This window comes from Opisthocomus hoazin, chromosome 18 (genome assembly GCF_030867145.1).
Source record: "Opisthocomus hoazin isolate bOpiHoa1 chromosome 18, bOpiHoa1.hap1, whole genome shotgun sequence".
NCBI classification, from domain to species: Eukaryota; Metazoa; Chordata; class Aves; order Opisthocomiformes; family Opisthocomidae; genus Opisthocomus; species Opisthocomus hoazin.
Window position 1 is genome coordinate 9,863,938 of NC_134431.1, and position 19,286 is coordinate 9,883,223.

The window sequence follows — 19,286 nt, forward strand, 5'->3', positions numbered from 1 at the left end:
GGAGTTCAGCAGGGACTCGTCCCCAGATCACTTATAAGAGGCTGGGGCACTTGTTTTGACTGGAGAGATTAACACAGACATGAACATGTCTGTTCTGAACAAGTTCCTAAGAGACTCCGCTTCACTTGATTCAATGCACAACAGCCCAGTTAAACACTGCCCACTGAAAAACAGCAGTGAGAAAACTTGGGACCTGACAATGTTAACCAGTTTGGCAAAAGGGGTAACCACTGTCAACTCGCAATTAATCATTTTTTAGACCAATAGTATTTTATAGTCAAGCCACAATTGGATAAAAATACATAAAAAACCCCTTAACTAAGGCTGGTAATTCCATCTTGATACGTAATATGGTGTTTAAGACCCACATTTTTACATTGCCTGGAATATTTAACTTTCTCACTATGTTGTTTTGCCTCAGCATGTTATTTGGTTGTTTTAAAGTCCCGTGCGTAAATGGCAAACTCCTGCTGAATTGCTTTATTTTGCATGAGACACAAGAATGAGCTTGAACATAGCCAGAGAGCCTGCACAGCACTGTGGTCTGAACACCGCTAAATTGCTTCAATACATAGTTCCCATAGCAAAGGGCAAAGACAGCCTGTTACAGTTGTTGTTTATCTAAAATAAGTGATTGCAATCCCCAAATGCCTGTCATAGGCTCCAGCTAGGCTTAATCTGTGGTTTGATTTGTCTTTTGTTTCTCCCAATCAGCATGTCAACCTAAGCAAGTGTCTCTTCATCACACAAAATTTTGCCATATTGGCCTTAATTTAAAGATCTTTGTGCCATGCTGTCTTGTTTGGTGGTGACATACTCTGATTTCAGGTACAATCCTGAGTGTTACTGGGGCTTGCCTTGCTACAGTTGGTCACATCACCTGTAATATGAGCACTGCTCCTAAACTGACTTATGTCCACACACAACCTCTAGAACAAATTAACTGGCACTTTTAGGCTCAAGTTACATGGCCTGTCAGAGGGTGGAGGGATGTGGGCTGGAGTTCAAGTTCTGCGGAAGCTTGCATTAATTTATAGTAAGTAGAACTGCTCTACGAAGTTCTTTAGAGGAGGTCACCTTTAGCATGTGAAAGGTTTGTGCATACCTAGCTGTACTGTTCTACTAGCAGAAACAACTGTAGAATAAATAATTAGGCCGTGATGTGCTGAGATACCAGCAAAATTGGAAGGCGTATTTGAAAGGAGGAAGCTAGAGTTAAAAGTAGTACAGGTTTGTTTCTGCCTTTGCACAGAGCTTCTCAGTGTTTCCTCTCTGCTTCCTCACACTGGTTGGAACAAGACTTAAATCACTAGCACTAGTAAACTATCTTAAGACCCAATGGTACAGAAGTGCAACGTATTTTAAGTATTTATTAACATCTTGGTTTGCAGACCCTTTTAAAGTAAAATCTGCATCTTGAGATTAAACTGGTTGGCCACTGAGACTCCTTTAAGCAATGCAAGAGACTGGTCTCATGAGAATCAAAATACGGCAATGGGAGGTGCTCTCATTCCCACACAAACAGATCCTGGAGACAGAGGCGCCCAAATGAATGGACGGGAATGTCGGCTGTTTGTCCAATCAAACATAACTATTCAGTTCTTTGCATAGATTTGGTATTTTGAGAATTTACTCATAGCCACAATTTCTCTTTTCAGAAAATTATACATGGAAATTGACAATGGCTCTTGTCAGATGGATGGTAGAGGAGATGGGTAATATGCTGACAGCTGGGAATCCCATTAAGAGAGAGGAGTTAATGATCTTCAACTCTTTGATGATTTACAGAGTAACACATGCACAGGAAAAAGAGGCTGGCTGCTACAAACAGTTGAAATGCCATCACAAATGAAATTCCCTATGGAAGTTTTTTATCCCACTTTTGCTGAAGATAAGGCCAAGGAAAGCAAGTGTTCAAAAAGAAAAGGCAGGAGAGAGGTGTTTCACCTTGGTCACACTAGCCGCTGCTCCATGTTTCCAAAACAGAGTGCAGAATTTTAGCTACATGACTCTCATTAAACATCAATGAAGTTCTGCAGCTCAAGTGACACCCACACTGCTTTGGAACAGATATGTATACACCAGCACTGCCTAAACAACCATTTCTGAAATATCACCAAGACACAGAGAAAGAACTCTTCATTCACAGCAGGCCTCTGCTGCAAGAAACACAGCATCTTTCCCCCTCCTGCTAGCTGCCTGCAGTGCTGCCCAAGGAGCCGGAGAGGAGGCTAGGAAAGGCAGGGAGGGTGCTGGCTGGGGCAGTCCGTTGCCTCAGCAGCACAGACAGTCAGAGAACTTGTCCCACCGCTGCCTAGCCTTCAGCCACCTGAGGAAGAGCCATGCTGCTCTGGCGCTGCCATTCCCCAAAAGAGCAGAGCCCAGCACTTCTCAAACATAGCCAGGGAGCTCTGGGTGCTTATTTATTTTAGTGACAGATTTATGATGTGTAAACTCTGAGAGCATTTGTGAACAGTTTGAAAGGCAGCTGAGAGACAGACCAGATGGCAAACCTTGGGCGTGACTGTCTTGTCCTCCTTAAAGCTTATATATATTGGTGTCTGGAATTGCTATCTTATGTATTGCAACTTGTGCACGAATAGGGCCAGGAAATTAGGTTGTTGCCACTTGCAGAAAACTGTTCCTTGCAGAGTTTCTTAAACTAATTCATAAAACACATCTACTTTCTAGCTACAGACTTGTTAATGCTTCAGACTAACCAACAGTAGAGAACAGAAGAAGCTGGTATTTTTCACAGCCTTTATCATCTTACCCATTATCATTTGACTTTTTTTTTTTTGGGGGGGGGGGCAAGGAAGGAGAGGGAAGTTGCAAAGGTATTCCACATCATAAGCTGGAGGGGGGGAGGGGGAGGAGGAAGTATCTCTGTTCTTTAAAGAACTAAGACAGAAATGGGAACTGCATCCTCTTGGCACAGAATTTTCCTTTTATTTCACTCCTCTTTCATAGCTGCAAAGATTGAGGTTGTGTCACTGATGTAACACCTACACACAGAACACAACTCATTTTACAAAAGGGGTAACAGAACAAAGATATCTACATTCAGCCGTAGCATCCTCCTGAACAGCATACAGAACAGAAGGATAGGACATCTACATCCGATCTACTCAGAAATGCCAGGTTTTGATTATGTAATGGAGTAGAAGGATTTCCAACTGAAGTATTTCAATCTCAGATGCAGCTTTAAATAGCTTAAGGCTAAAAGATTTCTAAACATGATAGACTCTAAATATAAGAACTAAATCACATACGTAGCAAGAAATATCAGCTGCTTATATATTTGTTTGTTCTCTAATTGTAATTAACCCTCCCCTCAAAAAAAACAACCAAATAAAACCCACAGGGAGAGAACTCAGCAAAAAGAACATTACATAGAAAGATGCACAGAGGTGTCAGGAGGGATGAGCAAACAATGCAGGCGGGCAGAGGAAACTAGAGGGGTTTTAAATGTAAACACACTTTTAATATTTCCTAGAAAAAAGGATGTTATTCTGCTTAACTGATTTTTTTTTTAAATAAGTCTGTCATCCTTCCCCATATCCTCCCTTGCCACACAAAAATCATTTTTTGTGTACTTCAAAGTGACAACTAAGCACATGTTTTGCAGCTGAAATTTACAAGTCTCAATATTTTAAAAATTCCTTCCTCCTATCTTTAAACTCTTGAGGACACCCAGACATGGCTTACCATGGATTTTGCGCAATGAATGTTCACATTGTGCATTGAATGGTGCAAATCATTGCTTGCCAGGCTGTCTCGCTTTGCTCTACAAACCAGTGCATGCATAAAATACATTTCAGAGATACATCCGTTGGTTACTTACTGAACATCTCAGGATTACAGAGATAAAGACAGCATATCTCTTTGCTTATCAGCTCAAAAAATTGGTTAATAAACAGTTCAGCTCCAAAATGTGCCTTTTTTTTTTAAAAAAAGAACACTTTCAGTGATATAAATGTTTCCAGGAGTTTTATATTTGTATTTTACAGTTTTTAATATTTGCTTGTATTAAAATTTATATTCCCCTTAAACTAAGCAGAAAATAAATGTTACACCAGGCTCTATCTGTGTACCTGTCAATCACAGAAGTTTTTTTAAATTCTGTATATTTTTAAAATTGGTAATTTATGTCAATGTTTCTGCAGAGTAAAGACTAGACAAGCAACACCAAATCAGTAAAACTGATCAGATTCAATGTGCCATCAAATCTATGACACATGCTAATTAAAATGTAATAAAAACATATTTCCAGTTTTATAAATATTACCAGTTTTTTGTGATTATATATAGAAAGCTTGGAAGACAGAAGTATGATTTACAAATTGGCAGTGTTCCTTATAGCTCTGTAGGGTATATATAATTCTTAATGTTGTGCTACATAGAGTTGAAATTCAACCAGGCAATGTCATGAATTGAAGAGCAACACCACTTTCCTTTGGGTAAAAAAAGGAAAGGAAAAAAAAAAAAAAAAAACACGACAAAAAAGCCAAACCCCCAGAGGTTAAATTTATTCAATTATGGCCAATTAGATGGTTCTGTTCCTTAAACAGCTCTGAGAAAAATGGAGAGCGAGAAGAGCGGAGACAGTGAGTTAACCTTTCTTCATCCTGTTCTGTATCCACACCACTGGCTTCCCATCTTTCCCTTTGAAAGTCCAGGCACTGCATTTATTAAGGCCTGCATGTGCCTTACTGTTAGGCTTTTGCTTTCAGGAGGATTCTTAATCTGGTCACTGAGCTTTCTGCATCCAGGCTTTTATTTCCCTCCTAGGACCAATGAGTCTTCCATCATATGAAGCAATACATAATTACTGCCCTAAATTGTCCATGGAGTTGTGTACATCATGAGATATTTTTCAAGAATCAGAGGTGGAATGTGCATTTCTGGCTGGAGTGTGAACAATTCCTTAAGAGAACAGATATCAAACAAAAAACAATGCCTGTGACATGCACTGGGTGATCAGGAGCCTGCAGGGGAGCAGTTATGTGCTGCACATTCCCCCTGATTTGGGAGGAAGGAGACAGAAAGGACTGCTCCTAATCCCCACCCCCAATGGTGTGATTAACTCATGATCACCACTCCCCTAGGGTTTTCTTCTTGCTGACATAAATGCTCTTTATTAAAGGAAAAAGGCTATTTTTGTTCAGAGTGGTTTACACAACAGCTGCTTCTAATCCTGAGAAGTACAGTTCTCACTAATTAATACAGAGTTATACAATTATTATCAGTGAGACAGAGCTGCCTTAATCCAAAACATTCTGCTAGAAATATTTACTCAGCAAGCTTTCCAGCGTACATACATGCACCGGAGTTTTAAGCCACTCACACAATATACGCTCTCAAGCTCTGTGAATCTGTTTCTCTTTGCTTCTTTTCTTCTTACCAAATCATAACGCCCAACATAGCAAGCACAGTTTTGTTTTGTTTGAGCCTAGACCAAGCCCCTTTCTCACTTTAAAGGAAATTTTATAATGAAGCTCATCGCCAACAAATATTTGTAAATCCTACATCCCCAAATAGACTTCAAATCATTTGCTGAACTTTGACTTTCACTTCTTTTTCTTGCTGTCACACTAGGAAGGTTTTGGACTGGGGATAAAACTAATTTATTGACCAGCAAATTCTGTGCTAATTTTCTTGCATCTGTCTGAAGCAGACAAAAACTATTAGGGACAAAAATATTAATATCATTACTGCTCCATTTGCACAGAGATTATGAAACACCATGGCTAGGTTTGAGTCTCACCCTTCAAAATATACATAAAGTCTGCAAATCAGAAGGACTTTAAAGAAAGCAACGAAAATTTTAAAGCAAACAACAAAAATCAATGTTTACAGTCAGACACTCCAAAGCTGCAATGGTTCACAAAAAATGGAAACTACAAATAACATTGAAGTTTATCCATCACCATCATTTGAATTATTGTTCTGTCCATCAAAGAAACCAAATAGTTTCACCAGAGGATGAGAAAACGTAAGATCACCAACTGAAGGTTGCTATACTTTATATTGGAAATTATTTGCAATATATGATTAAGGTGTATCTTCACTTGGAGATACTCCAGTATATTATTCCTAATTAAGTAACCCAAATTAAGTCCATGCTAGATGATACTATTCTGAAAAAGAAATACTCATATACTGTAGTATACAAAAAATAGTTATAGTATTTAAAATATGTGCCTTACCCTGCTACTTACGTTGACTTTCAAACACAGACAAGTCTGAATTACAAGTCTGAAGTGTTAATACTACCTTTATCAAACCTAACTACTTAACTCCACTAAATATGCTATAACAAGGTTATATCAAAGTTATCGGAAAATCTGGATGTTCACAAACTCTTGCTAAAAACAAAGTAAAAGAGGAAAGTAGGATAGCTCCGCTTTATGACTTTTCTCATCAGTTGGAATACAATAGTATCTGTTTGCCCTGGGAATTAGAAAAAATAAGATCTCATCCCCATGAACGCAAAACAGCTATTTCAGGAGCAATAACTGCAGTTCAGTAGCAAAGGGAGAGCAAACACTTAATTTGAGGGTTGTGTTATTTTTAAACCTACCTTTTTTTTTTTTTTTTTTTGCTTGCTTGGAGAGTTGCATTTTCCTGGTCAGCACTAACAGAATCAGCCTGTATTTTCACTTAGCTGTTCTGATGTCTGAAACATTGGTGCCCACTCTGGTAATTTTGTGCTAGCAAGTAGCAAACAAGTCTTGGATGGGATACAATTTATTCACTATGAATTCACCACCTTTGAGAATCAGCATCAACTACACTTTCTAATGATCACAGACATTTTCTGACCTGAACAACCCCTAGCAATGGCATAATGGCACTGGCTGAGGCAGATCTGTTGCCTAACCAAAATGAAATTCCCCTCAGCTTTTTCTTAAAACTTCTATTTCCTGTCCAGGAAATTTCAAGTAGTGAACAGTATGTGATTTATGTCAGCCTTTAAACAAAAAGAAATCCATAGAAAAATGGAATGCAACATCACGAGATGCCTCATCACAGCTCCTCCTGTTCGCTCCCCTCATGGCTGGCTGTTTGACAAGCATGCATGGGTCTGGGTCAACTGCACCGGAGCCAAACACCAGAGTCCCCACCCCAGAAGGTAGGCACAGTACTGGTGTCAGAGGACAAATTTATCATTAGCCTACCCCACTGCAGCTTGAAGGCAAGAAACACTGTTTCAGTCTTAGCCTTACTGGTCTTGGTTTTGGCTTTCAAAGAAGCAAGGATTGTGCCAGCAGGCCTTTTGGGATATACGACTGTGCACACGTGAGAACATGGAAACCAGTTTCTTTCCACAGGCTAACATTTAATCCCCAGAGCACAATGACTTCAACTGCCATTGAACTTGACAAGTCGTGAATTATGGTTTAGAAATATTTATTTTGTTCTGGTCTTTCATTTACTACCCCCTTGCAAAACAAATAAAGAAAAGCAAGATAAAATGGTCTGTTCATAGCTCTTCCAATCGCTGACACAGAACCCCACACTTTCCGAAAGAACTTCCCTAGAATGGAACAGAGGAACAGGAAAATTTAAGCTGAAGAATACCATTGCATCACCGATGCTACTAGCTTGTAATCAAAGGTGTGTGTTTCTTTTAGATGTATGTCTGCAGCCAGCATCCTCATGGCAATTGAGTAAACACTCTGAGATGTCAGGAAATTCTGTAGAATTGGCAGGTTCTGCCATTCTAATATTTCAAAGGGCTTTTAAAACAGAATAGAGATTTTAATTTGCAAGTCAAGCTTCTGTCAGTAGATAAAAAGTCGATAGATTATCTACCACTCAATCATGTTTTCCAAAAAGCTTAGAAATTAAGCAGGTCTGATTCAGCAACCTAGTCATACTAAAAAGAAAAAAAGAAGAGGCACCAAGGTGTGGAAGAAATGTGGGGAGTTCCCCAAGGCAGCCATGGTCATGGCTTAGAACTGAGATCCCCAAAGTGTGCTCCAGAGGTGACTGCTGGTCAGGTCTGACACACGAAACCACACTGACTTCAGAGCTACTTCAAGCTTATCAAGGACACAGCGTAAAATCTGAGAAATACAGAGTGCTAACACAGTGATCTTTTGGTCCAAAAAGTTTGGAAAATACTGAGATAAAACTGGTTAAAGATGACTTTTAGATAAGCTTAGCAAGGGTACACCAGATATTGACCACTCTGGCTAGATTAAGATGTTTCCAGCATGCAATAAATAGATGAAGGAACATGGTCTTCAGCCTCTGTACCCATTAATTACTCCCTTCATACAAAGAGTAACCATGACAGGAATCTGCAGGAGATTAACACTTCATCTTTTAGGAACAGCACAAGTGCAGAGACCCGTTCAAAAGTAAGAACCTAGACACTATTTCCTCTGGTTGAAGTTTCCTGGAAAATAGAAAAGGAATCTCTATAAGGAATCAAAACAATCTCTGATTTTCAGTCTTGAATACACAGCTCGATAACAATCACACAACACACCACAGAGTAAAAATAAGAAAACATAAACACTATCAAAGTACTTGGTCAGGAATGCACATTTTAAGGTGTCGTGTCGTGTCCCCCCCCCCTCCTCCGTTTACCGTATCAGATGCCATCCCTTTCTGTGCACATGGATGTTGCTCACAGTCATCAGGCAGATCCACAGACTGAATAGGCACCAAATTCTCTCCACACTAACCCCAGATAGGCACAGCTGGACTTAAACTGAGGCATCATTAGGTTTTCAATTATCTCTATGCAACCAATTCCCTCCAAAGACAAAACAGAGCTGTAGCCATTTACATGTTTCCCTAATCCAGGCATCCTTGCCCTGTCTTCACTATTATTAATACTGTAGAAGAAACGTTTGCAGTAGTTTCACACATTAGCTTCTCCTGCTATGTGACTAAACTGTGTGCGCTTTTGTTTGTTCAAACTGCAAGTACAGTTATGGATAGATTGACTGGACTAACAAAACGGGTGTATACACATAAATCCCAGTAGCTAGGTCCATAAGGAATGGTGCATAAATGTCTGCTGTTAGATGGGTTTGTGCACAGCTGCACAGACTACAGAATGATTCCACATTTAGGAAAAACATATTTTGAAAATTTGGCTCTGAAAGCTCCAATTGGATGGAAAGAAATAATTTAAAAATTTATCAGATGAAACAAAAATAATTAAATGGAACAACAGATCGGTATTTGAGCTAACCAGCTTGCACCTATGAAAACCCTTATTCATGCTGAACGTATGGACAGAGCACTGCAATAGCTTTAGATGACATACAGTTGATTCACATGGTCAGCCTGTGGCCAAGAGCACCAGCTCATCACAGAATTCTTACCTCTTTCTACAACTCAGGAAGGGACCTTCCTTTCCAAACAGAAGGCAATTTTATTTTATATTTTTTAGTAATTCATTTTATTTCAGTAAGTGTAATGTTACACTGATTGAGAAAGCAACTGACATCACTGAAGATTGGTGGCTGTTAGCCACAGGGTAGCTACAAGGCCACCGGTGATGCAAGCTCTCCCAGAAACTGCTTCCTCCTTTTCCCTCTCCTTGTCCCCACCAGGCGCGTGACCCAGCCCCGACTTGGGAGGATTAGAGGCAAGCTAGCTCTTCTTAGAGCTTTTATTCTTTAGCTCCTACAGTAAGAATACTAGCAAGGGGGCCAATTAGTGCCCGTTTCAGTAGTCGTTTCTGCAGTGACACTTGTCCATTGGGAACTTGTCTGAGACGACCAGTTTTCAAACAAGCCACCAAACAGCTGTCAGATGATACAGGATTTTGATCATTACTGACCTGAACACACTCAAACTACAGAACTGGTGATGAAAGAGGTACCCCATTTCCAGTCCCCAGGGCCATCCAGTCCCTCAGAACACTGATACAATTCTATCTGAACACAGCTTTTCAGGAAGTGGCTAAAACAGCATTCACAAGCCTTAGTAAACATCTGAAGAGAACTGAAGTCAAAGGCATTAGTCAGTAAGTTACCCTGTCTGGTCTACGCACACCATTACAAGATTTAGCAGCCAGATTTTTAACTGTACCCATAAAAAGCCATTTTGTTCAGAGAGGATCCAACTTTGACAAGTGCCAACCAGGAAAGTAGTAGTGACAACAAAAGTCAGGGATAAAAAATTTCAGAATCACTCCAAGAATAAAACAAACACCTGCATAAATACTTTCTTTGGTTTACCTTAAGCAGAAGTGGATATTTGCAAATTCTCTGAATTGGAGTCAGCAGATAACCCTCTAGTGGAATGTCTGTCGTCTTTCTGCCTCCCAAAAGCATGCAACCCTATAATCAAAAAAGGAAACAAATGTTACCTCAGACACAAAGCCTTCACATGCTCTTGGACATGTTTATATTCCTATAACACATATTATGGTCTGAAAGCACTTTGCAACACCCAAGATACAGGGAATGGGACTTCCTTCACCATGGAAATACAGCCATCAAGTCTGCACAGCTCTTTGTCCATGAGCAAAACAAAATTTGCTGTGGATAACAGTGGCTGTGTAGAAAGGTATCTTCCCAGAGAAACTTTATATTGCTGGTGACTCATAAATGTATTAACAGTCCTATGACAATTGGCAAACCTAGATGCACCATTACCCAAAAGAATCCAGCCTACCCCCACAATTGATACGACCTTCCTTCAGTATACAAAGTTTGCACTGTTGGTCCAGAAAATTCTTGAAGGCTAAAATAAAGCCTACTAACCAGTAATCATGTAATTAACTCTAGTCCAATCCCTATGTCTGAAGGAAATCAAAGTGGAATTGAAATAAGTGAGTCATCTGCATCACATCCACCAATTCTCTAGCAGAACATTATGTCTAAGCACAGCTGGACAAACAGCATGGGCGCACTGGCTGGCTAACCAGCACACACGTAGCTCTCAACCAGTCACAGCGCATGTTGCTGCTTACCCAGCAAAAAAAAAAGCTACAGGACTTGCAGGCAAGGCTACCTTGTAGGTAGAAGGTGCAAGAGGCAATGAAATTTAAGGAAATCAGGTTTCATTAATTTTGATGCTCACGGAAGAAAAAAAAAAAAAAAAAAGGGGGTTTCAGCATTAAGCTTGTGAATCTGTGACTTCCAAACAGAAAGAAGGTGAAAGGCATTTCTCTACCTAGAAAAAATACTATTCTCCCTGTCTTGTTTAAACACAGTTAGGAAGGGGACCAGTATTGGACCAATACACCAAAGAAATCCAAGTCCAAATAGATTTTAGGTTGAGGAACAGAAGCGGCAACTGATTAACTCTTGCAATACTCGCACACTGCGTTCACACAAATTTGCAGAGACCTTGCATTCCAGAAGAATAATTTCACAGATAAATTTGTGCACACTACCTCAAAACAAGTGATGCTCAACTTCTCAGTAGATTACAGAAATCCCTTTCTCAGGATTGACATGGAAGAGAAGTGTAAGAATTGGCTATGGCATAAAAAAAAAAATTTACAGTGCTTGACCTGCCCTTATTTTGTCACAATAATCTGTAATCTCTGTGTGATAAACAAATACTGACCTACTGTAACCTTTTTATACCTTTCCCTGAAGATTCTGTATTTGGCTGCTGCCAGAGACAGGTAGTGGACTCAGATGGACTTCAAATCTATTTCAGATAAACTAGTCTACATTCCTATGTTTGACCATGCATCTGGACAACTTTGCTTCAAAAATCACCCCAGCTGCAAACCTGTCCTGTCAACAGAAGCTGAAGTTTAAATTCAGTTCAGCCAAGATGTGCTTGCTTTGGGGCATCACTGATAATATTTTCCCCTGTGAAATGTATGCTGTGGCTCAGACACGCTCTGAAATTTAGTGGGTTTTTGGCTGTAGTTCAACAATCCTCCTCTTCAAGGAATGTTCACAGACGTCATACATAAATCTCATTAGTCTTAACTGGTATTTTTACAGACAATGGTCTGTAAAATAACCCTTCCCCAGGCTATTCTAGATCTGTGGTGCTGGCTACCAGCTCACAATGCTCCCTGTCCAATTTTCCAAGTCTCGAGTGATTCAGTCCTTCCCGTCTCTTCTTTCAGCCCTCTCTCTAGCGCTGGGCTCAAAACTGCCCTTTAACACTTACTGATTTTTCAAACACATTCCCACATTCTGTATTTCAGCAGCTGTGAGAGGACAATTGGGCCAAATCTATGCTCACAAGCAAAGCTTTGTATTTTAATGCAGCTTTCTCTGCATGATGGCATTATAGCATTGGCTTTAGGAGACAGCGGAGAAGGCAAGCAGGCCTGGAAGAAATTACAGTAGCCACAAAGTAGACACTTCAGCGTAGCCTCTCCTCCATATTTACTGCTATTTTAAGAATCTCTTGGATTCAGGTGCTGTAGTAACCCGCAGCAGACAGTGTGACATCTTCTATGTGCCTCATAATCAGTTTGCCAGCTGCTGCCAGTAACACAGACAGGAGACTTTTGCCAATCCAGCGGAAGTGGAGAACACTCTGAATGTCGGGAAGGATGGTGTTTTCATGCACTTTTGTCTCATCTTTCTCATTAGTTTCCCTCAACAGAAGTACCCAGAGGAACTCGCAAACAAGGAAAGGGTCATTTCATGACTCAGACTAATGGTTTAACAAGGTTCATTAAAACTCAGACATGACAAAGCGATTCTGGCTACTCAACAGCATGAGTGCTTGTCCCTGCCGATCCCTCTGAGGCCTATATTTTGTGGCTAAAAGAATGCTCTGGACCTGCTTGTGACAGACATTTATGCAGAAGTTTTCTTTTGCTGTAGTATATTGGGAAAGAGCAGACCTTTGGCAGAAAGGAACAAAGACGAGCAGAATGAAGAGCAGTTCCTTGGTAAAAAGACAGCCTTCCTTTTACCTCACAGCATTTATTAAGAAAAAAAGCTAATGAGCTGAATTAGTCCCTTCTCTACATGCCAACCCCATTCCAAATGCCATGCATCCATGGCCAGGAAAACAAGACATCCAAAAATGAAGCAGAATTGAGGTGAAGGCTAGGAGGAGAAACATCCAATAAAAGAAAGAAAAATAAGGAAAGTTGGGCACAAGGCAGTGTCTACTGGTTGTTTCTCCTCCCAGCCTAGCCTCTATAGAGGCATTTGAAGGTTGCATACCACAGTAACTCCCAAGGTAGATACTACATCATCATTGGTTGGTTGGGGAGCTGGGTAATTTTTGATACAAGCAGTAATGATGCAGTCAAAACAATTCATCCAGACTACATTTCTCGCCCACAACTGGACTCATGAGGAAAAGGGTGTCAGAAGCAGGCCATGTTTTTCTGGTGGGTCTGCAGATGGTGAAGTGGTCAGAGAACTGAGCAGGGAATCAGATCCACTGAGAACTAGTCACAGCCCTGCTGCTGACTTATTGCATTACTCTTTTCACAATCTTTGCTCAAATTTTCTGTGGGTTCTTAAAAAAAGAAGAAAAAACCTTCCCTGTTTCCATTGAAGTCACTCATACCAGAGCTGTGCTTAGCTCTGTGCCTGAACTCATCAGTGATTTCAATACCTATCCATCCTGAGTGCTGCATACCTGGCATGGGTAATATCTGCAAAATGTCTGGCATTCCCGGGATACCAAGCGGTTATTATGAGTACAGTGCAAAATCAGATCATTAAGTCAAGAGTGCTAGAGAAGGTGCTTACCAGGAGGAATGTTCTCACTGTTGGGATCTTGTTCAATTCCATCAGCAGTCTGAGTGCTTTCTCGTGGTTGCTACAGTACTCCTCGTACACAAAGAATTTGTCTTTCTGCAAGGAAAAACACAGTAACTTATTGACTCAGACAAAACTGGAGTGACTGTTTTGTCACAGTCTGATACTAAATTCTTTACAAAGGGGTGTGCATTCAGAATGGCAGTTTACAAGAAGCATGTATCAATTCTCCAATGAGAATAATGTATAGAAGTGTTCCACCCATTCCTAACTCACTCCGTTGTAAGTTATCAGCTTTCCGAGCACAGAGACTTCCAGCACTTTTCCTCTTAGTGCATCACCGAAGTAATATATTCCTTGCTGAAAGAATGGATTTTGCTATCTCAGGGCTACTTGCATGTGTTTCAAAATAATCCAGCAGAGTAGTGAGGAGCAAAGTTAAACCAGGACCAAGGGGTCTGACATTTCTGAGCTGTGCTGACCAGTCCTGCAGGAAGAGGTTGGCTAAGCAGAACCAAGGTCTGGAAGAAGCTCAGAGATATGGAAGGGAACTACAACACAAAGCAACCACCTGGAAATCCCCTGCCTTTCAGGGCTGAGGGGGAACCCCCAGTGAGTTGGCTCGTTCACTTTGTGTTCTGAAACAGCAGACTTCGCTATTTCAATGCAACATTAAACAGTGGGTCAGTTGTCCTTAAGTTTCCCTAAATGGAAGAATTTCATCAAATACACACAAAATAACCAACATATTACAGAAATTAAAGGACAGGAAAGGTAGCTTCACAGTCAGATTGAGGTACTTACATTGGAACATGTCACACCCACCAGCACATGCAGTGGAATGAAATCCCCTGTTAAGAAACAAGGGTCAGCTGGCAGCACCAAGTTCTGCTTTGCTGATCTCCAGAATCAAAGACAGTGCAACTTCTTCTAACTAAAATCATCAGAGATGCTGAACCCATTACAAACATCAGATATCTGGAAACACCGAAATGATTCACAAAAGAAGCAGTAACAACTATTTCCATGCCTGAACAGATGAGGCAAGGAGTGAGCTGATCCTTTCAAGGCTGTTGGGAAGGGCTGAACTTTCAGCAGCTATGTTACAAGATTCCAGTATTGCATCCACTGGAATAAATAGGCTTTAGTCAGGTTAAATGATTCAGAAGCCAAAAAGACTCTTCAGTTTTTGGATGCTTCTGACAGTAGTAGTTGCTTTCCTGGTTCAGGTCAGCTTCTGTGCCACAATGTAGTGCCACACAGAGGTATTCAGACAAGCTACTTTGCATATCAAAAGAAATTTAGACACATTAGTGTGGCACTCTGCAGGAGTAATATGTGGGGCCTTCCAGAGCTGGCACCTCAGGGCACCATGCCATGCACACAATGCCCTCCAGAATTTGTTGTGGCATTCACATCATTAATCTTCTATTTAGGATCCTGGCCTGAAAACTTTCTATCTGAACCTTTACATGTCTGCAGAACTAGGAAGTTAATTTTTTTTGAGTTTTGATTGGACTCCTAACTCTCTTCAGAGTTGCAGAGCTTCCTGTGTTAGCTGAAGATATGTGCAGCATCTAGCTACTTCTAGACAGCTAACAGCGATCCAAACAAAAAAACTACTGCCAGCTGAAGGAGTTAAGTAACATGAATCCACAGGAATATAGCTGCACTCACTGCGCATTCCCTTCACTACTGTCACATGGAAAAGAAATTGTGTTCATATTAGTTTAGGGCAATTTGACATTCTGGTCAGATGCTCAATGGCTAGATGTACATGCTCAGAGACTGCAAAATGCTTTTTGGGTTTGGTTTATCACTAATCTGATGACATTTTTTTCCCTCCTTGTGTTTCCAAAGGAAGAATTGAGAATAAAGAGATGCATGTCCAAACACAACAACGGTACAAAGCTAATAAAACAACAGCGACAAAGAGTATGGTGCAAAGAGCTGGAATGCAGATGTTCGAGACTTATCCTTCATCTATAGCTGTTCATATTAGTACTAGAGCTTAATACTGGGAAGCTGAGAGGAAACAAAGGCTTCTGACCACCAGATGCAGGAAAAGGCAGGGCTGGGTCCATAGCACAATAGAAAAGAGGCAATTGAGAGGCATGGGATTGTTTTCAACCATAAAAACAGGAGAGTTACAGAACGGTAAGACAGACATATGAGTTTCTCCTACATTTCCTCCTCTCACCTCTCCTCAAGTCCCTGTATGCACACAAGCAGCACGCTTGAAACTAAAAATAGTACCCATTAACACAACAGCATCCGTTACATCAATGCACACAAAATGTCACTGCTCAGGTTTCTGACTGCAGCTTTGAGTGCCTGGAGTTTGGGGAGGTTATATTTAGATCATGACAAAATCCCTTTTCTAAAGCTCAAGTCAGTACAATAATCATACACACACCAGAGTGCTTTCATCAAGTCTTTTCCAGCTGTCCTTCATGCATGAGACCCACAAATATGAGAACTATGCTTTAAATTATTCAGTGTCTGAAGTGTTTAATTTCCTCTCTGGGTGACATTCAGTCCTGGACTCTCCCATCTCCTGGTGAGGAAATTATCAGTTACATAATTACAGATGTTAGCCCAGGAATTCTGAACCTGCAGTTACTCTATATTAAAGTGCAATTATGGTCAAAGATGTGACCACATAAAAATGCCACCTTCTTACTCAGCAAATCCGCTGGATACACAGCTAGACCTTCTGATTTTGGTGACAGAAATAAGACTATACTTTCTTAGTTCAGTTAAATCTTTAACCAATAGTTTATTCCCCAAATATGTTATTTCGGGTCCATCAGAACTGCCCACAAGTTAGTGCAAATTTGAAAATAGTTTTGACTAGAAAAAGCAAATAAGACATTTAGAAAATTGTAACAAATTTTGTTTGGACATATTTTTAACAAGGCACAGCGTTTTCTTCTTTCAAAGCAGGCTGAAACCAATTTTGTCAACATGAAAAACCTAAACAAAACAGACGATGTAATTCTCTACAAAACAAGATCCCTGATGACTTAGACAGTAAAACTGATCACTCATCCAACATTGCTCCTAAAAATGAGAAGAAAACCCATTTCCCTCGAACAAGCTTCTAGTTGTTATGTCACCAAACCTCTACCAATATGGCAATATCAGAAATGAAGCATCGATCAATTCTCTGCCCTTCTGCTCTGCAGGCAGTCACAACATTTTCATGACCTGCACTAAAGAGCTTATGCTGATGAGGTGTGATTATTCCAAGTGTATATGCTCTCTTTGATGTTAAAGTCTTGTTCTGCATGCCATTTTGTTTAGGTCTGCAGATTTTATTTTGAAAGAACGTTTAAGTATGCTGTTTACTGTCTCTTATGGTCATACTGAACCACAACTCCAGAAGAAATTCTAGCAGCTAGCATCAGACAATGAACTTCTCACGATCATCTGATCAAATGGAGTACACTAGGTCAAACAACGTCTGTCTTCTGAAGTAAAACAATCTTTCACACCTGACTATCAGAGCAAGTGCATTTCATCTGTTAAAATACTTCAAAAAGTCAATGTGCAATGACAGCTTTTTTGGAATCCTTGCAAAATCTGCTTGCTTGCCTCAGGTATTACTCAAAATCTGAATCCTTCTGAGCTGGAGATCCAGGGGAGAATGTCGTAGCATCATTATAAATGGATGAACTCTTATCCTAGAGTCTCATAACAACCAAAAGCAGTGTCCCGTTTCTGAAGATCGGTGGACTGTTGTTGAGGGAGGTTCTTTCAGGCCAAGATAAACCAGGAAAAGAGACAGGCCTACGCAGATTACAGGAAAATTAGGATACACGGATGAACAGGACCCAAACAGGACCCAGAACTCCAGATGGGGAATGTGGCAATCTCTATTGAGGCTATACAACACAAGGAAACTTACAGAAAATACGCATCACTAAGAAATGCAGCACCTCGAAAAAACAGCGCATGAAGAATTCTCAAGTTATTCACCAAATTTATGAGCATTTTAAACATCGAGTTTGTGAAGAAAAGCACCTGTGATAATATCTGGCTGCTGACAAGGACTGAGTTCATAATGAGGACTAAGAATGACCTTGCCAGGTAGTCATGATAGAAGATATACTGCTATATTCAAGATTCACAGGCCTTATGTCACTTCCTCACTGCAAACTCCCCTGAGGATACACTGTGACTTGCTGACAATGAAAAAGCAGCACTGAGGGTGTTCTTCCTAGCACTTCTGAGCCCACCGCAACAACAAGAGAACCTTACTCAAAAAGAAAACACCAAAGAAATATGTTACTAATGTTTTCCCTGGGTGAACTGGAAAAAGCTCTTTGGCCGCTTTGCAGGAGCGCATCACAGGAAGAGAACGACTGGCTTTTTCTCAAAGAAACCTCAAGTGTGCTGCAATGGCATCTTGTGGTGGCAAAAAAACTGTAAATTATTTAAAAAAAAAAAATTTGTTTCAGCACCATGGGAACACCTTCAGGACTACTGTTTCCGAGGCACAGGGTTTTTTATGAATGCCCCTACTTCATCAGAATAGCCCCAGCTAAGGAAATTACGGAAGCCTGAGCAGAAAGGAACCAAAGACTCACTCTGAACCACAGTTGCCATCAATATCTGCCTGTCATGTGCTGGAGACTCACTATGGAAGCCTTTACCGTGACAGGGCACAAATCCCATCTCCCTCACTCCCAAATACCCACAGCGAAGCTTGTTTTCTAAAGCCTAGGCACAATCTGCATGCAAGGTCAGATTATTTCCTCCTCTCTTGATAATCCTCTTTTGACTGTTCCTTACTCTGACTTGAGGTACCACAATGCTCCTAATGGTATTGCCACATTTCCTTAAGGTAATTACAGATGAGACTAGCTTTTTCAATATATACTGAATTGAATACATGTTTTACTTCCTTCTGCATAAGCTGCTCCTTCCATTGGGGATCATGAAACAGTTGACAAACACATTATTTGAAATGCACTCCACAGACAGCAATGTAAGCTGATCTCAGTCAAGCTGCCTCTATCAGAGGACAAATTCTCACCAGTGCTCACCCCTATGCATTACAGTTTCATAATTCCTGTACTGTTGCGTGTTTGACAAGTAAAGAACATTACATAATTGCTAAATTTAACAGTAATAAAGTTACAAAACTGTATGTTCATAGACAAGAAAACACTGCCAATGACTACACATACCAGGCTTGAATTCAGTCAAATGACAGGATGTCAACATTTCTGATTATTCAGTGCCACGCTGAAGCACAGTAGAAAATTTGACAGCATCACTCAAAAGCCCTCTAATTTTGATACCCTCGCTAATGAATACTAGTACTGCACATCTTGTTGGTAGGCAATGATTCTAGTGGGTGTTCAAGGCTTCGACTAAGTTCACCAGTATGTTTTTCAGCACCTGACAGTCAGTCCTCACATCTAATAAAATTTGTGGGCACGGTCTCAATATAACTCTTTCTGATGCTATTTTAATAATGGTCTCAGCATAAATAAAAATTAAACAAAGGGGGGTAGTTGGTAAAGCTCTATGTGTAATGAATAGCTGTATAATTGCTGTCTGCTCAAACCTGATGAACTGTGAAAGCATGAATTTTGATTATGA

General features: G+C 40.4%; 1 protein-coding gene across 2 annotated transcripts in view; it reads right to left on the reverse strand.

Moving 5' to 3' along the window:
* PREX1 (phosphatidylinositol-3,4,5-trisphosphate dependent Rac exchange factor 1) overlaps positions 1 to 19,286 on the reverse strand; it is a 175,751-nt gene that overhangs the window by 79,122 nt on the left and 77,343 nt on the right. For both annotated transcript variants that reach the window (XM_075438502.1, XM_075438501.1), the window contains exons 4-5: positions 13,665 to 13,769; positions 10,209 to 10,310 (exon numbers count right to left, since the gene is read on the reverse strand). In XM_075438502.1, coding sequence (XP_075294617.1) covers positions 10,209 to 10,310; positions 13,665 to 13,769 — 207 coding nt within the window. The remainder of the gene's footprint in view (positions 1 to 10,208; positions 10,311 to 13,664; positions 13,770 to 19,286) is intronic.